This window comes from Scheffersomyces spartinae (assembly GCF_019049425.1).
Source record: "Scheffersomyces spartinae strain ARV_011 chromosome Unknown scaffold_19, whole genome shotgun sequence".
Lineage (NCBI taxonomy): Eukaryota > Fungi > Ascomycota > Pichiomycetes > Serinales > Debaryomycetaceae > Lizanozyma > Lizanozyma spartinae.
The window spans coordinates 39682-57950 of NW_025065066.1; the positions used below are offsets into that span (position 1 = coordinate 39682).

General features: G+C 39.2%; 8 protein-coding genes and 4 non-coding genes across 12 annotated transcripts; 4 read left to right on the top strand and 8 right to left on the bottom strand.

The window, feature by feature from the left end:
* Positions 1–1056: 1056 nt before the first annotated feature.
* On the top strand, positions 1057–2739 carry SRP54 (RNA-binding signal recognition particle subunit; the record flags this gene model as incomplete). The annotated part of the gene is made up of 1 exon (XM_043192684.1): positions 1057–2739. The coding sequence occupies one exon, from the start codon at positions 1057–1059 to the stop codon at positions 2737–2739; it is 1683 nt and encodes a 560-aa protein (XP_043047739.1).
* Positions 2740–2784: 45 nt separating this feature from the next.
* TAF10 (uncharacterized protein) lies at positions 2785–3768 on the bottom strand (the record flags this gene model as incomplete). Its single annotated transcript, XM_043192685.1, has 1 exon — positions 2785–3768. The coding sequence occupies one exon, from the start codon at positions 3766–3768 to the stop codon at positions 2785–2787; it is 984 nt and encodes a 327-aa protein (XP_043047740.1).
* A 61-nt stretch (positions 3769–3829) lies between these two features.
* KQ657_001905 (uncharacterized protein) lies at positions 3830–9196 on the top strand (the record flags this gene model as incomplete). The annotated part of the gene is made up of 2 exons (XM_043192686.1): positions 3830–3833; positions 4464–9196. The coding sequence occupies 2 exons, from the start codon at positions 3830–3832 to the stop codon at positions 9194–9196; spliced, it is 4737 nt and encodes a 1578-aa protein (XP_043047741.1).
* A 439-nt stretch (positions 9197–9635) lies between these two features.
* ERG27 (3-keto-steroid reductase) lies at positions 9636–10673 on the bottom strand (the record flags this gene model as incomplete). Its single annotated transcript, XM_043192687.1, has 1 exon — positions 9636–10673. One exon carries the CDS (start codon positions 10671–10673, stop codon positions 9636–9638), a length of 1038 nt encoding a protein of 345 aa, XP_043047742.1.
* A 237-nt stretch (positions 10674–10910) lies between these two features.
* KQ657_001907 lies at positions 10911–10992 on the bottom strand. The gene has a single exon. It is a non-coding gene; the product is annotated as a tRNA-Ser (tRNA).
* A 195-nt stretch (positions 10993–11187) lies between these two features.
* On the bottom strand, positions 11188–11269 carry KQ657_001908. The gene has a single exon. It is a non-coding gene; the product is annotated as a tRNA-Ser (tRNA).
* Positions 11270–11415: 146 nt separating this feature from the next.
* KQ657_001909 (uncharacterized protein) lies at positions 11416–12027 on the bottom strand (the record flags this gene model as incomplete). Its single annotated transcript, XM_043192688.1, has 1 exon — positions 11416–12027. One exon carries the CDS (start codon positions 12025–12027, stop codon positions 11416–11418), a length of 612 nt encoding a protein of 203 aa, XP_043047743.1.
* A 478-nt stretch (positions 12028–12505) lies between these two features.
* Positions 12506–13213, top strand: KQ657_001910 (uncharacterized protein; the record flags this gene model as incomplete). Its single annotated transcript, XM_043192689.1, has 1 exon — positions 12506–13213. The coding sequence occupies one exon, from the start codon at positions 12506–12508 to the stop codon at positions 13211–13213; it is 708 nt and encodes a 235-aa protein (XP_043047744.1).
* A 678-nt stretch (positions 13214–13891) lies between these two features.
* KQ657_001911 lies at positions 13892–13995 on the bottom strand. Its single transcript has one exon. It is a non-coding gene; the product is annotated as a tRNA-Pro (tRNA).
* Positions 13996–15615: 1620 nt separating this feature from the next.
* KQ657_001912 lies at positions 15616–15715 on the bottom strand. The gene has a single exon. It is a non-coding gene; the product is annotated as a tRNA-Pro (tRNA).
* A 283-nt stretch (positions 15716–15998) lies between these two features.
* On the bottom strand, positions 15999–17348 carry ISC1 (inositol phosphosphingolipid phospholipase; the record flags this gene model as incomplete). Its single annotated transcript, XM_043192690.1, has 1 exon — positions 15999–17348. The coding sequence occupies one exon, from the start codon at positions 17346–17348 to the stop codon at positions 15999–16001; it is 1350 nt and encodes a 449-aa protein (XP_043047745.1).
* A 219-nt stretch (positions 17349–17567) lies between these two features.
* Positions 17568–18161, top strand: KQ657_001914 (uncharacterized protein; the record flags this gene model as incomplete). The annotated part of the gene is made up of 1 exon (XM_043192691.1): positions 17568–18161. One exon carries the CDS (start codon positions 17568–17570, stop codon positions 18159–18161), a length of 594 nt encoding a protein of 197 aa, XP_043047746.1.
* Positions 18162–18269: the final 108 nt, after the last annotated feature.

Here is an 18269-nt window from a genome sequence, read left to right on the forward strand (position 1 = left end):
CATAAAGTCCTTATCTAATAGTCCATACAGATCATGGAATTGAGCATAATAATATGTATAGAATTTCACCTATTATTGAAGTCAGTGTGTACGTTCACTCTTTTGTTCTTCAATGTACGATATTTAGTTACTTTTCGCTTAACAAATGAGCAGTAGCCTTAATCGTAATCCCAGCAGTTTTCCAAACCACTGCTCTCAGCTATTATTGGTTGATTGTGTATGTTTTTTTTCAAAGTCGCTGTACCACTCAAGTAGTCACGTTTATTGTCCCTTTGTGTAGGTGCAGGACTACATGCTTCGCTGGTTCGTAAATCAGGAGAAGGTCGACTAAAGTAATGCCGGCTTTGTTCACTTGAATACTTTCCCCTTCGTAATCCCAGTGCAGCGCACCGCAGTGCGTTGCATGGAGTAAGCATAGTCATCATTATCATCATCATCATCGTTATCAACTTCGACACATGCCATGTACTGGATTCTTGCTCTCAATTGCTTGCTTCAATTCTATTCGCTGCAAGTAGTCTTTTCAGTATTCGAACCTGACCGGCACATAAGTTGATCTCCTATGGTTGTAAGTGGGTGACTTATCTAATCATGGAAATCATTTCTGCATTAGGCATATAGTGCAAGTGATCATTGGATGTAGCAGAAATAATGGATAATCTAAGAGGACCATTATTTAAGCTTATACTCACAATTAACTTTTATTGATCATGCCTATACTTCTTGTGTTCTCAAGCATAAACCATATTCATTTTGTTGGGCTAAACCTAACCACTCTGCACAGATATTTTAGTTGCGCAGGTTCGCTTTTATATCTGCTTTCGCGTCGGCAACCTTATAAAAAAAGACACTGATACAATAAATGACTGATAAGCAGACGACTTGCTGAATAATACTGACGACTATCTGACTGATAAACAGACTACTTTTACAGTGACTAATAATTGTATGTTTGTGTTTCGCACGACTTCGTTGATGCTGATCACCATTCAGAAAATTTTCGTTTGTAAGTAACAAACCCCACTTGCTGTTACCAATCATCTACCAACGCGTATCATGGTGTTAGCAGATCTTGGTACTCGTTTGAGAGATGCGTTATCCTCAGTGGAGTCTGGCTCTGACCAGGAGATCCAGTCGATGATCAAGGACATTGTAACCGCCTTGTTGGAATCAGATGTTAACATCAAGTTGGTGGCACGTTTAAGAGACAACATTAAGAATCAGATTAAGGATTCAGATGATAAGAACCCCAGTCACATCCGTAAGCGGTTACAGAAGATTGTTTTCGACGAGTTATGTGAGTTGGTAGACTCACATCAAGAGCCTCCCCAGCCTAAGAAGTTGAAGAATATAAAGCAAAAGGGCCCAGCAAAGCTCAATTCTTCCGGTAAAAAGATTACTCCGAAGTCCAACTCGTACGTTATAATGTTTGTTGGTTTACAAGGTGCTGGTAAGACAACGTCGTGTACCAAGTTGGCCAACTACTATAAGAAGAGAGGATTCACTGTTGGTTTGGTCTGTGCCGATACGTTCAGAGCTGGTGCCTATGATCAGTTGAAACAGAATGCCATAAAGGCGCAGATCCCTTTTTATGGCTCTTATTCTGAACAAGATCCTGTGTGGATCGCCAGGGAAGGTGTTGAAAGATTCAAGAAAGAACAGTTTGACATAATCATTGTTGATACTTCAGGTAGACATAAACAAGAACAATCGTTGTTTGATGAAATGGTTCAAATTAGTGAGGCAGTCACTCCACTGCAAACGATCATGGTTATGGACGGATCTATAGGTCAAGCAGCAGAGTCTCAAGCTTTGGCATTCAAAGAAGCGTCCAATTTCGGGTCTATTATCTTGACAAAAATGGATGGACACGCTCGTGGTGGTGGTGCTATATCTGCCGTTGCTGCCACTAAGACTCCTATCATTTTCATTGGTACTGGTGAACATATTGGTGATTTTGAAGTGTTCAAACCTGCCAGTTTCATTCTGAAATTGTTAGGAATTGGTGATATACAAGGGTTAATGGACCATGTACGAGGATTAAACTTACAGAATGATGAGAGTCATAAAAAGTCAATTGAAAACTTCAAAGAAGGGAAATTCACTTTGAGAGACTTCCAAACTCAAATGAACAACTTTTTAAAGATGGGACCTTTAACTAATATTGCATCGATGATTCCTGGTATGTCTAATTTCTTAAATCAAGTTGGTGAAGAAGAAACTTCGTCCAAAATAAAAAACATGATCTACATTATGGATTCTATGACTGGCAAAGAATTGGATTCTGACGGGACAATCTTCATCAAAGAACCACTGAGAATCGTTAGAGTTGCCAGGGGTGCTGGATGTTCTAGTGTTGAAGTTGAGATGGTCTTGCAGCAACAAAGAATGATGAGCAGTATGGCCTCCAATGCCAAGCTGATGCAAAATAACCCCATGGTGAACTCTCCACAAATGCAACGAATGATGCAACAGGCACAACTGAACCCCAACTTTATGGAACAAGCTATGAGTATGTTTGGAGGTGGAGCTGGAGGTGCTGCTGGAGCTGGAGGCACTGCTGGAAGTAACCCACTTTCTTCCATGATGAATAATCCACAAATGATGCAACAAGCACAGCAGATGATGATGAACAACCCACAGATGATGCAACAAGCACAACAAATGATGCAAAACCCAGGCATGATGCAGAAGTTAATGAGTCAATTTGGTGGTGGTGCAGGTTTCCCAGGAATGTAAATTAATATACAACAAATTTTATATATATAAGTATATACGTAATGATTATCTATAGAAATCAGGTCGAGTGACATTTAAACCATATTCACTTAAAGCACTGCTTAAGTCGGCCATTTTTAAAACCACCTTCCCTTGCAGATTACCTGCACTATGAGCACCTGAAGATGATGCAGCAGAAGCAGCAGTTGACGCACCCCCTGCATTAGCACTCGCTCCTTCCACAGCACCATCGGCATTAGCAGCATTGGCGTCGTTACCATTGACCATGTTACTTCCTGAAGCCATGTTAGCAAACTGTTGTCCCTGCAACAAAGCCTTGGCTCTGACTTGTGGATTGGAAGAGTTGTAGACGGCGCTAGCACTTCTAATTCTGGAGTACTCGTATGCGTCTTGAGCAACGTCCGAGATAAACTTCTGGGTAGCAAGCGCAAGTAAACGTTTGATTCTTAAGTCCGAGGTCTCGAACCCGTTCTTAGCCAAATAGTAGTCCGTGACAATGTCTGGGATAATGGGTTGGAATTCTGAGTCCATGAGTTCCAACACCTCCTTAAGAGTCTTGTCCTTTCTGGTGAGCTCTGGCAAGTCTGGGATAGTTGTGTTTATCAGGGGGATGGATGCCTTTGGAAGGGGTCTTTTCTTGGAGGGTTTAGAAGATTGCTGCTGTTGTTGTTGTTGCTTGGATTGTGGTTTAGTAGAGTTGATTGCAGTGTTATTTGCTTCAACGTTGTCGGTGGCAGTAGCATTTTGCATTTCAACGTCATCATCGGCGTTGGCATCGACATTGGCATTGGCATTGGCATTGCCTTGGCCATCGGCATTAGTATCTTCCGTGGTAGCAATGGGATCGTCTGTACGGTCGGCGATAGCAGCTGGACTTTGGACTATTGTTGAATCGAGATGGTGGTCAGCAGAAGGCTGTGGGATTCCGTCGTCATCATCATTGAACAACTCATCGACGTCTTCTTCTTCTTGGTGGACACCAATGACTGGACTGTCGTGGGTTTGGGTAGGAGTTTTAGTGTCAGACATAACGAAGGAGAAGTGTGTGACTATAAACGACTAACTATGGCTATAGCTGTGGCTGTGAGTAATGGGTATGAGTGTGGGTTAGACTATCTGATATTCTGATTGTTACTGATTGTCTGTGATTTACAGACTCTTACTATCTGTTACTGCCACTTTAACTTGATGATCTTTTCGCACTAATTTGTACCGCGAACCAGAAGTGTTCATTGCACAGTGTTATCATTCAATAAGCACAGTTATAGAACGGTAACGTATAGTACATTAAATGATAGTATAGGATAGAACAGTAGGGTATGGTATAGTATCAAATTATATATAAAAGAGTAGACTATTGTATAATACAGTAGTAAAGTATGGTACTTGGTAATTTGGTTTCAGATATACTACGACTTTTAACATAATCCATAATATTCGGTGTATATTTCGTACCGCGCTATTCAAGTTTCGCAGTATAAATTAACCAGATCAATCCACCTCCTCTACCATTTTCTTACCATTAATGGAGGACGCTAATCCTTACGAGTCCATAACCTTTGGCAACCTGCTCCTGATCCGAGTGGATGGCGCCATCGGTGCCATGTCACTCTCGCCAAACGGTCGAGACGCCGTCTTGGCCGGCCGGAGAGGTCTCTTCATTATCGATTTGGACGACCCATTTACGACTCCTCGTTGGCTTCATCATATCACATCATGGGAAGTAGCTGACGTTCAATGGTCGCCTCATCACAACGCTAAGCCTTCATGGTGCATATCTACACTGAACCAAAAGGCATTGCTATGGGATCTTGCTCGTCCGTCCCACAATGCCATTTCTCAAGTCCTTCATCATCATTCCAGAGCTATCACGGACATTAACTTCCACCCGTATGACCCAGAAGTCTTAGCCACATGTTCCATTGACACGTTCATCCTACGGTGGGACATGAGAACCCCCCGGAGACCAGTGGCCAAATGGGCCGAATGGAGAGCAGGTACCACTCAGGTGAAATGGAACCATGAAAACTCCCATCAATTGGCTTCAAGTCACGATAGTTATTTCTATATATGGGACGACCGATATGGTTCTGCGCCACTTTTCAAGGTCAACATGGCTCACGAGGGTAAAATCAACGGCATTGATTTCTCCAGTGGACTTTCCAATTTCATCACTTGTTCCAATGATTCAACGGTTAAATTTTGGAACTTGAAGGATGCGGCCACGATGACTGACTTAAAGGCTACTGACACCTCCAGTAGTTCTTTGGTAGACGAAATTGGGTTCTTTGACGGCTTAAACAAAAAGGATCGACTCCAACCTTCGGTTGTTATTCATACTGATTATCCTGTGGCCCGAGCCAGATCTCTCCCCTTTGGTCAAGACTTAACTTGTGGTATAATGCCCCTTAGAGACGGGGACGACTCAATTCATCTCTTCAACTATGAGGCAGCGTATCGACGGGCTACAGAATCAGGACAGCCACAACACATTAACTGCGACCCAGATTACTCGTTTAAGGGCCACAACGGACCCATAAAGGATTTTTTATGGAGAACAAGAAGAGAGAAGTACGATGGCTTTACTTCGCCGTCTTCCAATCACCACCAGGACTTTCAATTGGTTTCGTGGTCATCGCTGGACTATGACTTGATGTTGTGGCCATACGATGAGGAATTGTATGACATTGCCAACTACAATCCGTCTCATCAAGACTTTTTTGGGTCGATAGCTTCACAACCGGATCTGAATCTGAATTCTGATTTGGAAGTGTCTTTAGACGAAGAGAAGAAGGTTGTTAAAACCTTTGCATTGCCAGATAAAGTTGGGTGTAAGCTTAATAAAGGTGACGAGGGCCAAATATATAAATACAAGACCTTCTCCACGGAACCAGTGGTGGAAATCGATGATTTGGTGAAGAAGAACGACGGAGATATGCTCTCATCATTAGTCCAGTACCAGATATCCGAAATGGAGAGCAGCATACATTTGAAGCAGATTAACCATCTTGATTGGATCTCAGGTGTCAGAATGGGCCGTGCTGGTCATGGCCATAATAATAATAATAATAATAATAATAGCAGTGATAATAATAAACTGCAATACGAGAAGAAATCTCTTACAGGCAGCAATGGAACTACCAAGATCAATGTTGCCAACGATATTGAAAGCTCGACTGATGTACCCAATAATTTAGGTGAAGAAGTTTCTATCGTTGCCCATAAGTTCCCCAAGGTTAAATTTGAACAGATTTCGATATCAACCGGTGAACTAGTAATGAGTCTTCGTGGTCCACTTCCAAAAATTGAGTTGGAGCAACAGGACGAACGGCCAGCAGAGTCACAAAATGCAGCTACTGGTAATACTACTACAGCCACCACGAATAAGAGACCAAGGCAATCAACGAACCAAACGTCTTCGACTTCTTTGACTCAGTTACAGCACACAACGTCAAGTACATCAAGCTCAGGTACCAAAGCAAACGTGACGACCGCTACCACGACAAGCACGCTGACGATAACCCATTCGCTTACCTCACCCACATCCACCATCCCAGCCAACTCCACTACAACAATTATTTCTGGTAGCAGACCTTCCGAGAAATTGGCCGGACAAAGCACTTTAAGTCCATTGAATAACTCGACATCACATAATTTGAATTCCATTACTATGGAGCTTGAGAACGAGGGCAGCATGATACTTGAAACAGACGAGAAAGATGTCACTGAAACGTTGACGATCATTGAAGATGAAGATCATGTTCAAGAGCTTGTATTTATTCGGATATCAATTCATTTTCCCAAGGATTATCCTTATTTGCAAGACTTTTCCAATTTCAGAACTGTATCTGGACTGAAGAGAATCGCTCGGTTGAAGAAACAAAATCTTATCAGGTTTGACATTGAAGAGACCCACGAACTTGATGATCAAGCCACAAATACTATGAAAGAGAACTTGTTTAAAATCAGTGAGTTTTATACCAACAAGTATAATCGATTCTGTTTGGAGCCGTGCTTGAGATACTTAATGGGTGATAAAATAGAGTTGTCCGAGGACTTGATGCTCTCTGTTGACTCAGAAGAGGGTGAAAAGGATGGGGTCATAGACGCAACTAAAAATGTCTGGTCAACAGACTTGGTAGACACCCGGGAGATCGACTTGAATGAGCACCGCCCAGGGATGGTTGAAATGGACAATTCAGGTGACGAGGAAGATGAAGAAGAGTTAGGCGACTTGCTTGCCAATGCCAATGCCGAGGACATGGTGGGTAGCATTGATTCGCTTGAAGAAGAAGAGGAACAAAACACAGCCATTGAAGGTTTAAAGAGTAATAATAATAGTCTTGAAGTACCCAATGCTGCTGATAATGCTCCTTTAATTGACTCTACACCCATACCTAAAGGATGTGGAGCCGTATGGACTCCCACAGGACAGTTGGTTTGCTTTTTCATACCGAAGTCAGATCCTCTGGACCTGAATAAAGAACTCCTGAAGTTTAATATCTTTAGGTTTACAGAAGGTGGATTCAGTGTTGCACACCATCAACATCATCACCACCATAATCACCTGCACCTGCACCATAGAAGTCATCTGCAGAAGGATGCCTCGGTGAATAGTACGTTTGTTTTTTCTGAGTCTAACAGAACAATTGATGGGTATGACGATGAAGGTGAAGATGCTGATAATGGTAATGAACTGGATTTGGGGTCCTCCAGCGATGCTCTGTCCATTTGTAGCACACTGTCCGATGACTCCAATAGCTCTCAAAGGTCGTCGTCATCGTCGGAGAGCTTTACTTCAGACTTGGATGAGTTGCTACAAGATCAAATACGAACCCGCTCAAGAGTGCCTGGTTTGTTCAAGTCTATGGGCTTGGGAGGTAGATACATTGATAACGGTACGGCTTTGGACAAGTTTACCAGTCGGGTAAGCTATTCTAATCATCGATCGTCTGAATATGGAGGAAGTGGTAAGGGAGGAGATTATAGAAAGGGTATTAAGAGAGGAGCTCTAAAGAAGAATTTAAACATTGTTGGAATCTTTGACTTTAGACATTTACTTCCGGATAAATATGAATTGGCAAGTGAGTACCGGGTGTTAGGAGATACACCGGAGAATCTTGCTCGGTACAATAGTGCAGTTGCCGAGAAGTACGGTCTTCAAGAGATTAAAGATGTGTGGAGATTATTAGAGATGATCTTGATCAAGGACATAAAACTCATAGAACAATCGGAGAAAGCTCAAGATATTTTCCCCTCGAATAGAGATTGGTTGAACGATTCTGTTAAGACTTTCAGATTCTACTGGGGGTCTCATCCATTGGGGCATAATTGGTTAATCAAAGAGATTTTCAACTACTTTGAACAAAGGAAGAACCTTCAAATGTTGGCAATGTTGTCGTGTATATTATATGAAAGGTTGGATGGAGTATTAAATTCTGAATCTTCTGCCAATTCCCATTTCAATATTCCAATCCATACACCTTATTCGGCACTCCCTCCAGTACCATTGAAAAATCGAGGATATGGAAGTCTTAGCACGATTGTACTGGACTCGATATCAGTCAAAGAGCAAATGGGGACTCCTCATAGAAACTTGACAAGCTTGCAAAATGAATATGGACCACAAAGGAATAGATCTTTTGGTTCGTATAATAACGACTACCTGGGAGAAAGTAATACACCTGAAAGGTTTAATGTTGGTGGCTCAAAGAAGTTCTTGAAGCACGTGAATACCACAACTTCCTTAGGCGATTACATTGGAGAATGGAAAAGATTTAGTAGCGAACGTAGATCGTTTGCATCGTTAGATTATAATATCTCGTTGAATTCTTCAGCCACCACTTCACGTGATAATAATAATTCCAGAAATCGATTATACCCCCATTCGACATTTGCAAAGAGGTCCCAACAACAACAATACAAGAAGAACTTGGAAAGGGCTCCAACAGTTAATATTGAATTGGTCAACGCTAATGAACTTGATTTGTTTGAGAATGTATTTAGCTCTGGGTTATTGAGTTCTCAAGACGCCAATAAAATCAAGTCATATCGTGAGCAATATGCCGATATGCTTTATCTTTGGGGGCTTCCTATTAATCGGTTGAAGATACTCAAGTTCAACTATTCTGATTTGAACTTGGTGAGTAGTTCATTACCTGAATTTCAGGTTCACAAGTGTCTGATTGGGCTAAGAGAGAAGTACAATAATACTGTGAATCCTTCATACCAAGGGAACCTTAGTGTTTCCACTGTTAATGGCTGGCAACATCACAACAGACAGAAGCTAAAGAACTGCAACTATTGTAATCTTTTGGTAACAAGAAGTCTTGTTGTATGCACCAATTGTGAGCATGTTATGCATTCGGCTTGTGCCTTGGAATGGTGGTCTCAAGTGGAGGAAACACAAGATTGTCCAAGCGGATGTGGATGCAATTGTCTAAACTATAGAATATAGTAGTGACAGGACGGTCGAATTAGGTTACTAGAATGTGCATAAATGTACATGTGAAAATTTAATGTACCGATGGATTCGTATGTGCAAATGTAAGTGAAGAAATGAAAGAACATGTAGTAGTGAAACTAAGCCTGCACATCTCGTAAAAATGATGCACAATATCTTATCGCATTTATGTGTCCCACTTCATAATAAGGATACGAGATTATCAGAGATGATACTATAACGATGTTTAAACCAATCTGAATGTATTAGAAGAGCGACATAAGAAATTAGTTCCACTTTATTATTGTGGTTGTACCTTTGATGTTTGAGCTCGTATATGTGTCAAGCAATTAAATGTAATGCACTACTTTTCACTATACGACTTTAGTTGGAAAGACGTTACTTATCAATAGTCGTAGCAAGTTCAGACATTTCATAATCAAGTAATGTTCTCTTAAATTTGTCTGGAGTTGGTTATTTGGTCTTTTAACTTGTCGTCCCATTCCTTAACAAGAGTATCCAAATAAGCCACAACGTCCTCTGCACCAGAATCATCCACTTCCTCGTATTTTATGTATGCCTTACCTGTCGCAGTGGTTGCAGAACCGATTTTATATTTCTGGTCCTGTGAGTCTTTACTGATGGCTGCAGCGACCGGGGCATTGGCAGCAATGTACCCCAGAATGTTGTGGTTGGGTGAGCCTAACCATCGAGCAATGTAGAACAACATAAGCATGCCGTAATAGGTGAAGTAGTTTAAGTATTGGAAGAACGAGAAACTAGTAAAGATACCTGGTTGTACCAAATACTGTTCAATGCCGTAATCAGATTTCAATGTTTTGTATGTACCATAGTGCATCAAATCAACCAATCTTTTGGACCCTTCGTAGGAAGCAATTGATCTAACAAGCTGTAAATCTTCAAAGCTAAGATGTTTGGCCAATCCCATAAGAGAAGAGATCCAAATGATCTTACCTCCGTCTTTTAAAAGTGGTATTAACTTGTGAATAAAGTAATAAGGTCCAAACACATTGGCTTGGAACACCAATCCCATACCGTCTTCGGAGCGGACTCCTACTCGTTGTTTTTTATACGAAGGATTGGTCACTGCATCCACGGGGTTCATAAATACTTCCATGAACGCTTCCATCCAGTCTATACCGTCGTATACACCTTGAGCAGCATTTACGAACAAGTAGTCGATCTTCGTAAATCTCTGGGTCAATTCATAGTACGCCGAGACAATAGATATCATATCGGCAAAGTCGACAAGCACATACTCAAACTCTACTTGACCTTCCCGAGTAGGATACCGCATGATGCGGTACTGGTTGATTTGGTCAATGCATTCTTTGGCTCTAGGAAGAGTTCGCGAAGTAACAACCAATGTCAAGTTGGTTGTTGACGGAAGCTCATCAATGAGTCGATACGCAATGTTAATTCCTAAATTGGAAGTAGTTCCGGTGATTACCGCCACTTTAGCTGTAGTCATATTGGGATGAAAAGTGGTGGTTTATTATTGTATTTGTTGAAGTCATAGATACTAAAATTTAAACGAGCTCTTCGGTCACGTGATATATCTCACGTTATTTCAAAAATAAGCAACTTATATGGGAAGTATTTTCAGCATGTGAAGAACGAAAGGTTTTTAATGCTTGTATGCATATTTAAACGACATGTTAGATTATTCCAATGGATCAATATGTTGAATACTAATATACAAAAAAAACGACAACTGCAGGATTCGAACCTGCGCGGGCAAAGCCCAAAAGATTTCTAATCTTTCTCCTTAACCACTCGGACAAGTTGCCTAGTCACGTGTAAAATCATGTCTTGGATTTATAACAGCACTATGAATTGATAACTGGAGACAAAACAGTTAAAAAGGGAGAATTCAATGGATATGACATGTCTCTATGAGCTATTAAATGTTTATACCTATGTTTGAGAAGCTATATATCAAGTTTGTAGTAGTAAAAAACTATTGGTATGTAAATGTAAAAAAACGACAACTGCAGGATTCGAACCTGCGCGGGCAAAGCCCAAAAGATTTCTAATCTTTCTCCTTAACCACTCGGACAAGTTGCCAATTAATGAGTAAGTTTTCATGTCATTCAACCTAGTTCTGCCCAAAGGTTAATAGTATTCGTACAGCTTGGTGTGCGGGTGTTGAGCATATTATAACATTTGTTTTATAGAAAAAAAATATACATATAGTAAAAAAAAAGGTATATTTAAATGTCTGAATCAGTTAATGAGTTGAACCGAAGAAGAGAGTAGAATCCTTCAATAAAGTTCATGATAATCCATGAAGGCCAATTCTTATATGGAACTCGATATTTAATCAAAGCAGGAATCATCACGAATAAAATTTCAATCACGTGTATGCCATATATTACGGAGAAGAATTGTTTGCCATGGTTCAAAAGTAAATTGGAAATGGCTGAAAGCCCTTTATAACTTCCCAATACTCTTATCCATTGTGGTTTGAATTTAGTAATTGCCAGGACCAAAAGTAAACCATACATGAACCCTTCCTGCACTGAGCTTGGACACACAACCTGATGAGTTCTGGGAATCGGATGACCCAACTTTAAAGCGGCATTCCTGGCCATTGCTCTAACCTTAGCAACTGGGCCTGAGCCTGAGCCTGAAGCAGAGGGAAGAGACGTATCATATTTGATTTTAATAGGATAAGCAGCCAGCGAGCCAATTTGGAAGAATTCGAGGAGCACGTGATCCCTTTCATAGCCTACAAGTGTGATTTTCTTTCTATTGTTGATAATGGACTCGTCCACTGGTCCATAGTGAATAAGTATATCTCTAAGATCGATTTTTGAGGGCATTGTGTCGTATGTTGCTGATACGTAGAAGAAGAGAAACACGAACGAGAAGAAGTTAATTACACTGAAATCAACAAGGATTAAATACTTTCAGTTTCAAAGTGTGGGGAGATGCGGAGTTAACTATTTTGGTGTTTAAATTCACATGTTCGGAGGTTCTACCCATCTAGCATACGACAAAGTTCAAAAGGTCTTGATACTTCCATTCTCGCACAAGTCTCGATTTACCCAAACAGGAATCATGTGTCGGCTAATCAATCCACTTCTCATCACCCGACCGCTAGGATTTATACAGTACATCTCGCGAGACTTTTAACATCATCTGGCAATAGGTACGGCTACTTTTCATTGTTGTATTATTCGGTTGAAATAGGAACTAGCCTATACTCAAACTCACTTAATGCCAGAGTTAGTATAAAATTATTCGAATTCCCTTCTTTTAGTGTTGACAAGATCTACTGCGCTATTAATTATACTTATAATGATAGCCACTCACAAACGGAAGCAATACACAGAAACACCTTTTGAATATAATCATAAAACTTCCACTCCACATGTGAGTCTTCAGCGTCTAACGTTCGACCCTCCCTCATATTTTGTATGGTTTGAAAGCGTATGTGCTTTTGTCAAAGATGACCATAACATATGTACCATGTTAGTGTTAAGCCACTACTCCAAAAACATCGATAACGATGAAGAATATCTACATGAAGTATCCCAAAGTATAAAGGCCTGTGAAGCAAACTTGAAATTGAATGCCTATATCAATGAAACATTGTTGCGGTCCGTTGATCCTCAACTAGGATTATCCGTTGGAGTGTCTACCATGGAATCTGCCAGTGAGAACTTTGAAAGATTGAAATCATATTTCAGTGGTCGGATTAGTGCCTTTTATTATCTTAATTTGGAATCACAGTTGAAATTTGATATCAACAATGTCTTGCAGTTTTTAAAAGATATCGATTGTCTTTCACGTGTGTATTCATTTGCGTTCCGCGGGGATGCTCAAATGACACCAGAATTGAAACTTCAATGGATTATGAATTCTCTAAGGGGGAACCAGGAGATCTTATTGGATATTCAAAACGACTGGGAGAATATTATCAAGAATCCAATGTTATTAAGATCCATCTTGACTAAACATCTGAATAAAGCTAAAAGAGTAAGAAGAGCTTTGATGGATGTATGAAAATGATTGTATTATAATAGAATTAGAACCATGGGTTGGTTAAGGGAATTATTCTGTATTTGACTTTATATTATATAACTGAGGATGTACTAAACATCTGTAGTAGGTTGCAGATCATAGTTCCTTAGCGGACAACCACGAAGTAACCACATAACCACTGAAAAAAAAAAAAGAAAGGCAAGGTGGCATTAAAGGTCAATCATTCTCCAACAACTGTTGAATCAGATAGAAAACAATTCATCAAAGCAACTAAGCCGTTAGAGTTCTGAGAACAAACTTGATGGTTTAAAGAACTACTTAACTATGGGGGTGTACCTCCAGTGATATAATTTCGGGTGGTGGAGAAATATGCTTATTACTTGAAACATTTCTGTATTTAATACTTTCCTACGACAAGTTGATTACCAACATGTATTTATTTTATTAGCGATTTATGCATACAATCAGGAATCTGGCCCCCATTAGGCAAAAGATTATTAGTATGCCGCAAGCAACAGCAGAAAGACCACAGAACAAAACATAAAGTCTATATGAGCCCCTCGGGTCTTCGTTTGCAAATAAAGGATCCTTCGAATATCCTTCTGCAAGCAACTAAAAACTTGTAAGAAATAGTACTACTAGTATTATTTAGGATACCATTACCACTCACCAGGTGTGGACGCCGGTGAAATAAAAAAAGGGGCGAGCTGGGAATTGAACCCAGGGCCTCTCGCATACTTGTGTAATTACAACGTATGTAACGGACACCCAAAGCGAGAATCATACCACTAGACCACACGCCCTTCTGTGAAGACACAAACCTAAGTCCGTCTATAGCATCTAGTACTTCGATTTTCTCCATGTCTGGTGAATCCTAATTGCGGCTAGATACCCATGCTTAACACCGGGTGGAATACAATGGTATTTGGCATTAGACAGCAGGCGGATTGGGTCTAAGCATAGTTTTTTCGGGGGGGTTTACATAACACTCTAAAGTTAGAGTTAGTTTCCATAAGTATTTGAAGATTCGAAAGAAAATTTGATAATAAAAAACACCAGTAAAAGATTTAAAACTGGCACCTACAAATAGTTAAAGGTTTCAGTTATTCTGGCCCACTATGCAAACCTGATCGCTTGGCTAAAATTCCGATTGCGCTGGTTAAACGTTGCAAGACCGTACTATTGGTCAAAGGAGCCAGCATGCAGACTCTACTAACAAATAGTCATAGTAATTCTACGCTATTCCACTTAGTAGTTATTAATTTCTGTTTCTTCCAACAACAAGTTGATTGCCGGCATAAATATATTCTATTTACCAATTACCAAGAATGACGCCCTGGTAGCCAAGGACGAGAACCACTAAACAAGAATAATAAGAGAGACTAGTGAGGATAGAATAGTAGCTGAATGATCACCCTGGAATTGCTCTATCATGGGAAACGCCATTCTTTTGAAACTCTTTTGCAAATAATTAAAAGCATACTATAAGAAATATACCGACTAGCCGTATTGCATAACTATTTGACGGCAAATAACTTTCAATTCTACTCATAGCCTCCGAAATATCTGCAAGTTAAAAATAGACAGCGCTAGCTAAGGCTGTTACAAATGTGGCCCAACTTGATACAATTTTGTAGTGGTTGCAAAATAATTCGGGAGGGCAGTTGCAACAAGTGGCTGATACAGCTATGATATCGTTACTCAATGACATAAATTGCTTGAAATCGATTCTAGACCTTTAGTATTCCAAGAAAGTAGAAGTTTTAGTAGAAGAAAGTAATAGACCGATATTTAGAATGTTTTAAGGGGTAAGTCATTTATATGCTCATAGGAAAAGCAAAGCGTGAGTACAGGTCACGTGACTAGACCGGTGTGCGGGGCTCTTTACAATCAGTACACATACAACCTACTAAAGGCGACGAATAGCTAAAATAGTACCATAGTATTACACGTAGTACTTATTACTTAATATATATTTTTAGTTATAAATTTTGTCTTTTTGATTACAACCACGTTCAATATATTATTAAATCCTGTAGATACAACATTTTCAAGCAAGAATTCATAAAATCAAACACCTAGTCTCTGCTAGGCTGCCACAATCAACAATCCAAAGTCAAGCAAACAGGGGCCAGAGGAACGTCGTAACACATATATTCCATTATTTGCAATAAAATATAAACAAAATTGAAGTAATAAAAAAGCTTTAAATATAGAAACATTGCCAATTCGAAACCAATCCATATATTACATGAAGCAAAACCCAACATGTCCAAAAGCGTAAGTAAGGCTTTCATAAATGAATGAGAATGGTTTTGTTATAATTGCTTGAAGGAATTATTCAACATTATTTTAATCGTATTACTTATGGTGTAGTACACATCTATGGTTCAATACAACGCTTTAAGTATGATAAAAAAAAAGGGGCGAGCTGGGAATTGAACCCAGGGCCTCTCGCATACTTGTGTAATTACAATGTAACTGACACCCAAAGCGAGAATCATACCACTAGACCACACGCCCTTCTGTGAAAAATAAAACTGGTCTATTGTTAAGTCAATTCCAATATAGTAGGAAGCTGTCATTGTTAGCACATACAAAAAGAGTGTACCGATAGTAAATATTTTCTCATATTTACTCATATCTAAAATTAAATTCATTAATAATTAATTATAAAAACTGGGAGTAATTCACCATAAGTCAAGATAGCCAAGGATGTATTAATGGCATCTTGACAATAACAATAATTATATGCCAAAATAAAAGAACGATTAACCAACCAATAAACGAATGAAACCAAACAACTTTACTTCTTTTGACGATTTGATATCGCCTTAAAATTCAAAACTTCTTCACGTACTTCTTCTAAAGCTCTCTTTTCTGAACGAACACTAAAGTACCAAATCATACCATTGATCAAACCCGTGACCCCAATTAAACAACCCAAATTTGATATCCAAAATGCAGATACTCTATTTATAGTTAGAGTGCCTTGAATAACCATAAAACACAATACTGATATAAAAAAATGCCATTTTCTCCATGCCTCTTGAAATGGAATGGTATCAGATAAATAATGATGAATTTCTTCTAGTAAACCTTCAATGGCATCATTTTGCTTTTCTAAAGCTGGAATTGTTCTTAATACTGGTTTTGGTAATAAGGACAACTCCACGAAATAACCAAAATGATCAGAATATGAACAATGATAAGGGCCAGGGAGTCGTTCATGGAATCTTACAGAAGCATCTACCACTTCAAATCGAGTAGAATCAATTAATGCATAATCTAATCGACATGCTTCATCTAATCTCCGATTCAATCTAAAGGTATTGACAGTGGAATCACAAGTAACCCCACCAAGTAAGATTTGTTCTTCTGGTGCCATTGAAGCGATTTCTGCCTTTGTATATTGTATAAGATCAGGTTGCAGTTCATGAAACAATGACCAAGAATCTTCCAAGCCAGTTCGAGTAATATATAAGTCATGAGGTAAAGTACCTGGAGGACAGTTTAAATCTCCAACTAAAATAACCACAAACCCTGCTTTTTTCAATAAATTAATCAACATGGTACAATCCCATACTTGACAAGCTCTATGACATGAATATGATGCATCACCTGGTCCATAAGGAGCATGCATATGGGTATTCAAAAGAGCTACCAAAGGAGATTGGTCGTCTTTAACTTTTAATATGGTTACACTAACACTTTTACCCACATACCAATCGCCACGCCAAAACGCAGAAGGCCGACCATTGATAGGGAACCGATATAAAAACGTTTCTTCTATGGGTAATTTAGACAATATGGCTAAACCAGGTCCACTAACAATACCTGCTTTGAATTGCCTTCGGAATGGATATTTAAGCAGGCATATGGTATTGAAATAATCCCAATCTTCTTGACACCATATTTCCTGAAGAGCCACAATGTCGTAGTCATCTTGAGTATTTGGTTGAGCTGAAGCTAGCCGGTCAGCAATTGCATGTAGACGGGCTTTCCTATGTTTGCTGATGAATTTCAAGCCCCAAGTATTCAATGTGAGTAATCTTATGGAAGACTTTGGGGAAGTTGTAGAGCTTGGCCCAACTGGTACGGTGTTCATTTCGTACGACGCAAGCACAGGCTCTTCTGCTCGTAAGATCGACGTCATGAAGAAAGGAATGTGTATGTTATTAATAATAATACTGTTATTGTTATTATTGGTATCATCGCAATGCATATCGGTTAGCCGGCTAAGTCATTTTAGAGTTCCTTTGTGAGGTCGTGTACTATGGTGTCAACATGCCAACAATAAAAATAGTATAAATGTCGACTGAGTAAACTATAAATGTCGACTGAGTAAACTAATTCATTTATGTTGTATCTCAGCATGCCAGAAAGACCCATTTATTTATTAAACAGAGACGAACCAAGTCCTGAAGAATTGAGAGACAGTGAAGATATTCTTTTATTTTTACATGAAGGAAGTTATACATTTAAGAAAAGTCATGAAGAAATAAAATTAGATCTAATAAATCATGATGTTGAACTCTACTTTATAATAACAGAAGATGAAATACAAGAGAAATATAAAACGTCGAGTTACGATGAATACTCAGTAGTTGAATCACCGGATGGCAAGTTATACAGGTACCACGAGTTGAGTGTATGTTGGTTGAAAGGAGGATTTATGGCGCTCCCTGATACCAGGTCGGAAAAATTGGAAGTTTACGTTGATACCGATTATATTCCTTGTAAAGAGATAGAAGATATTGTTGTTGTAAAGAAAGGTACTATTGACGAAAAGGAAATTGCCTTACAAGGGTTAGAGAGAACGCATTTTAAGTATCCCGAATATATAATCATGAAAGAAAATAAAGTCCTAATCAAGAGTTGGATAAGGGAATATGATGCATATAAAGAAGTCAAAGGTGATATAAAGGATATTGTTGAACGTATGAAATACGATACTTTTTTACTGTGATATTATATGATATTATTGTTACTGTTTATGAGTTCTATTATTTATTTAATTCATACGAATTGCAAACAATACTATCAATTCTATAAAAATGGCTTCTCAAACTATCTC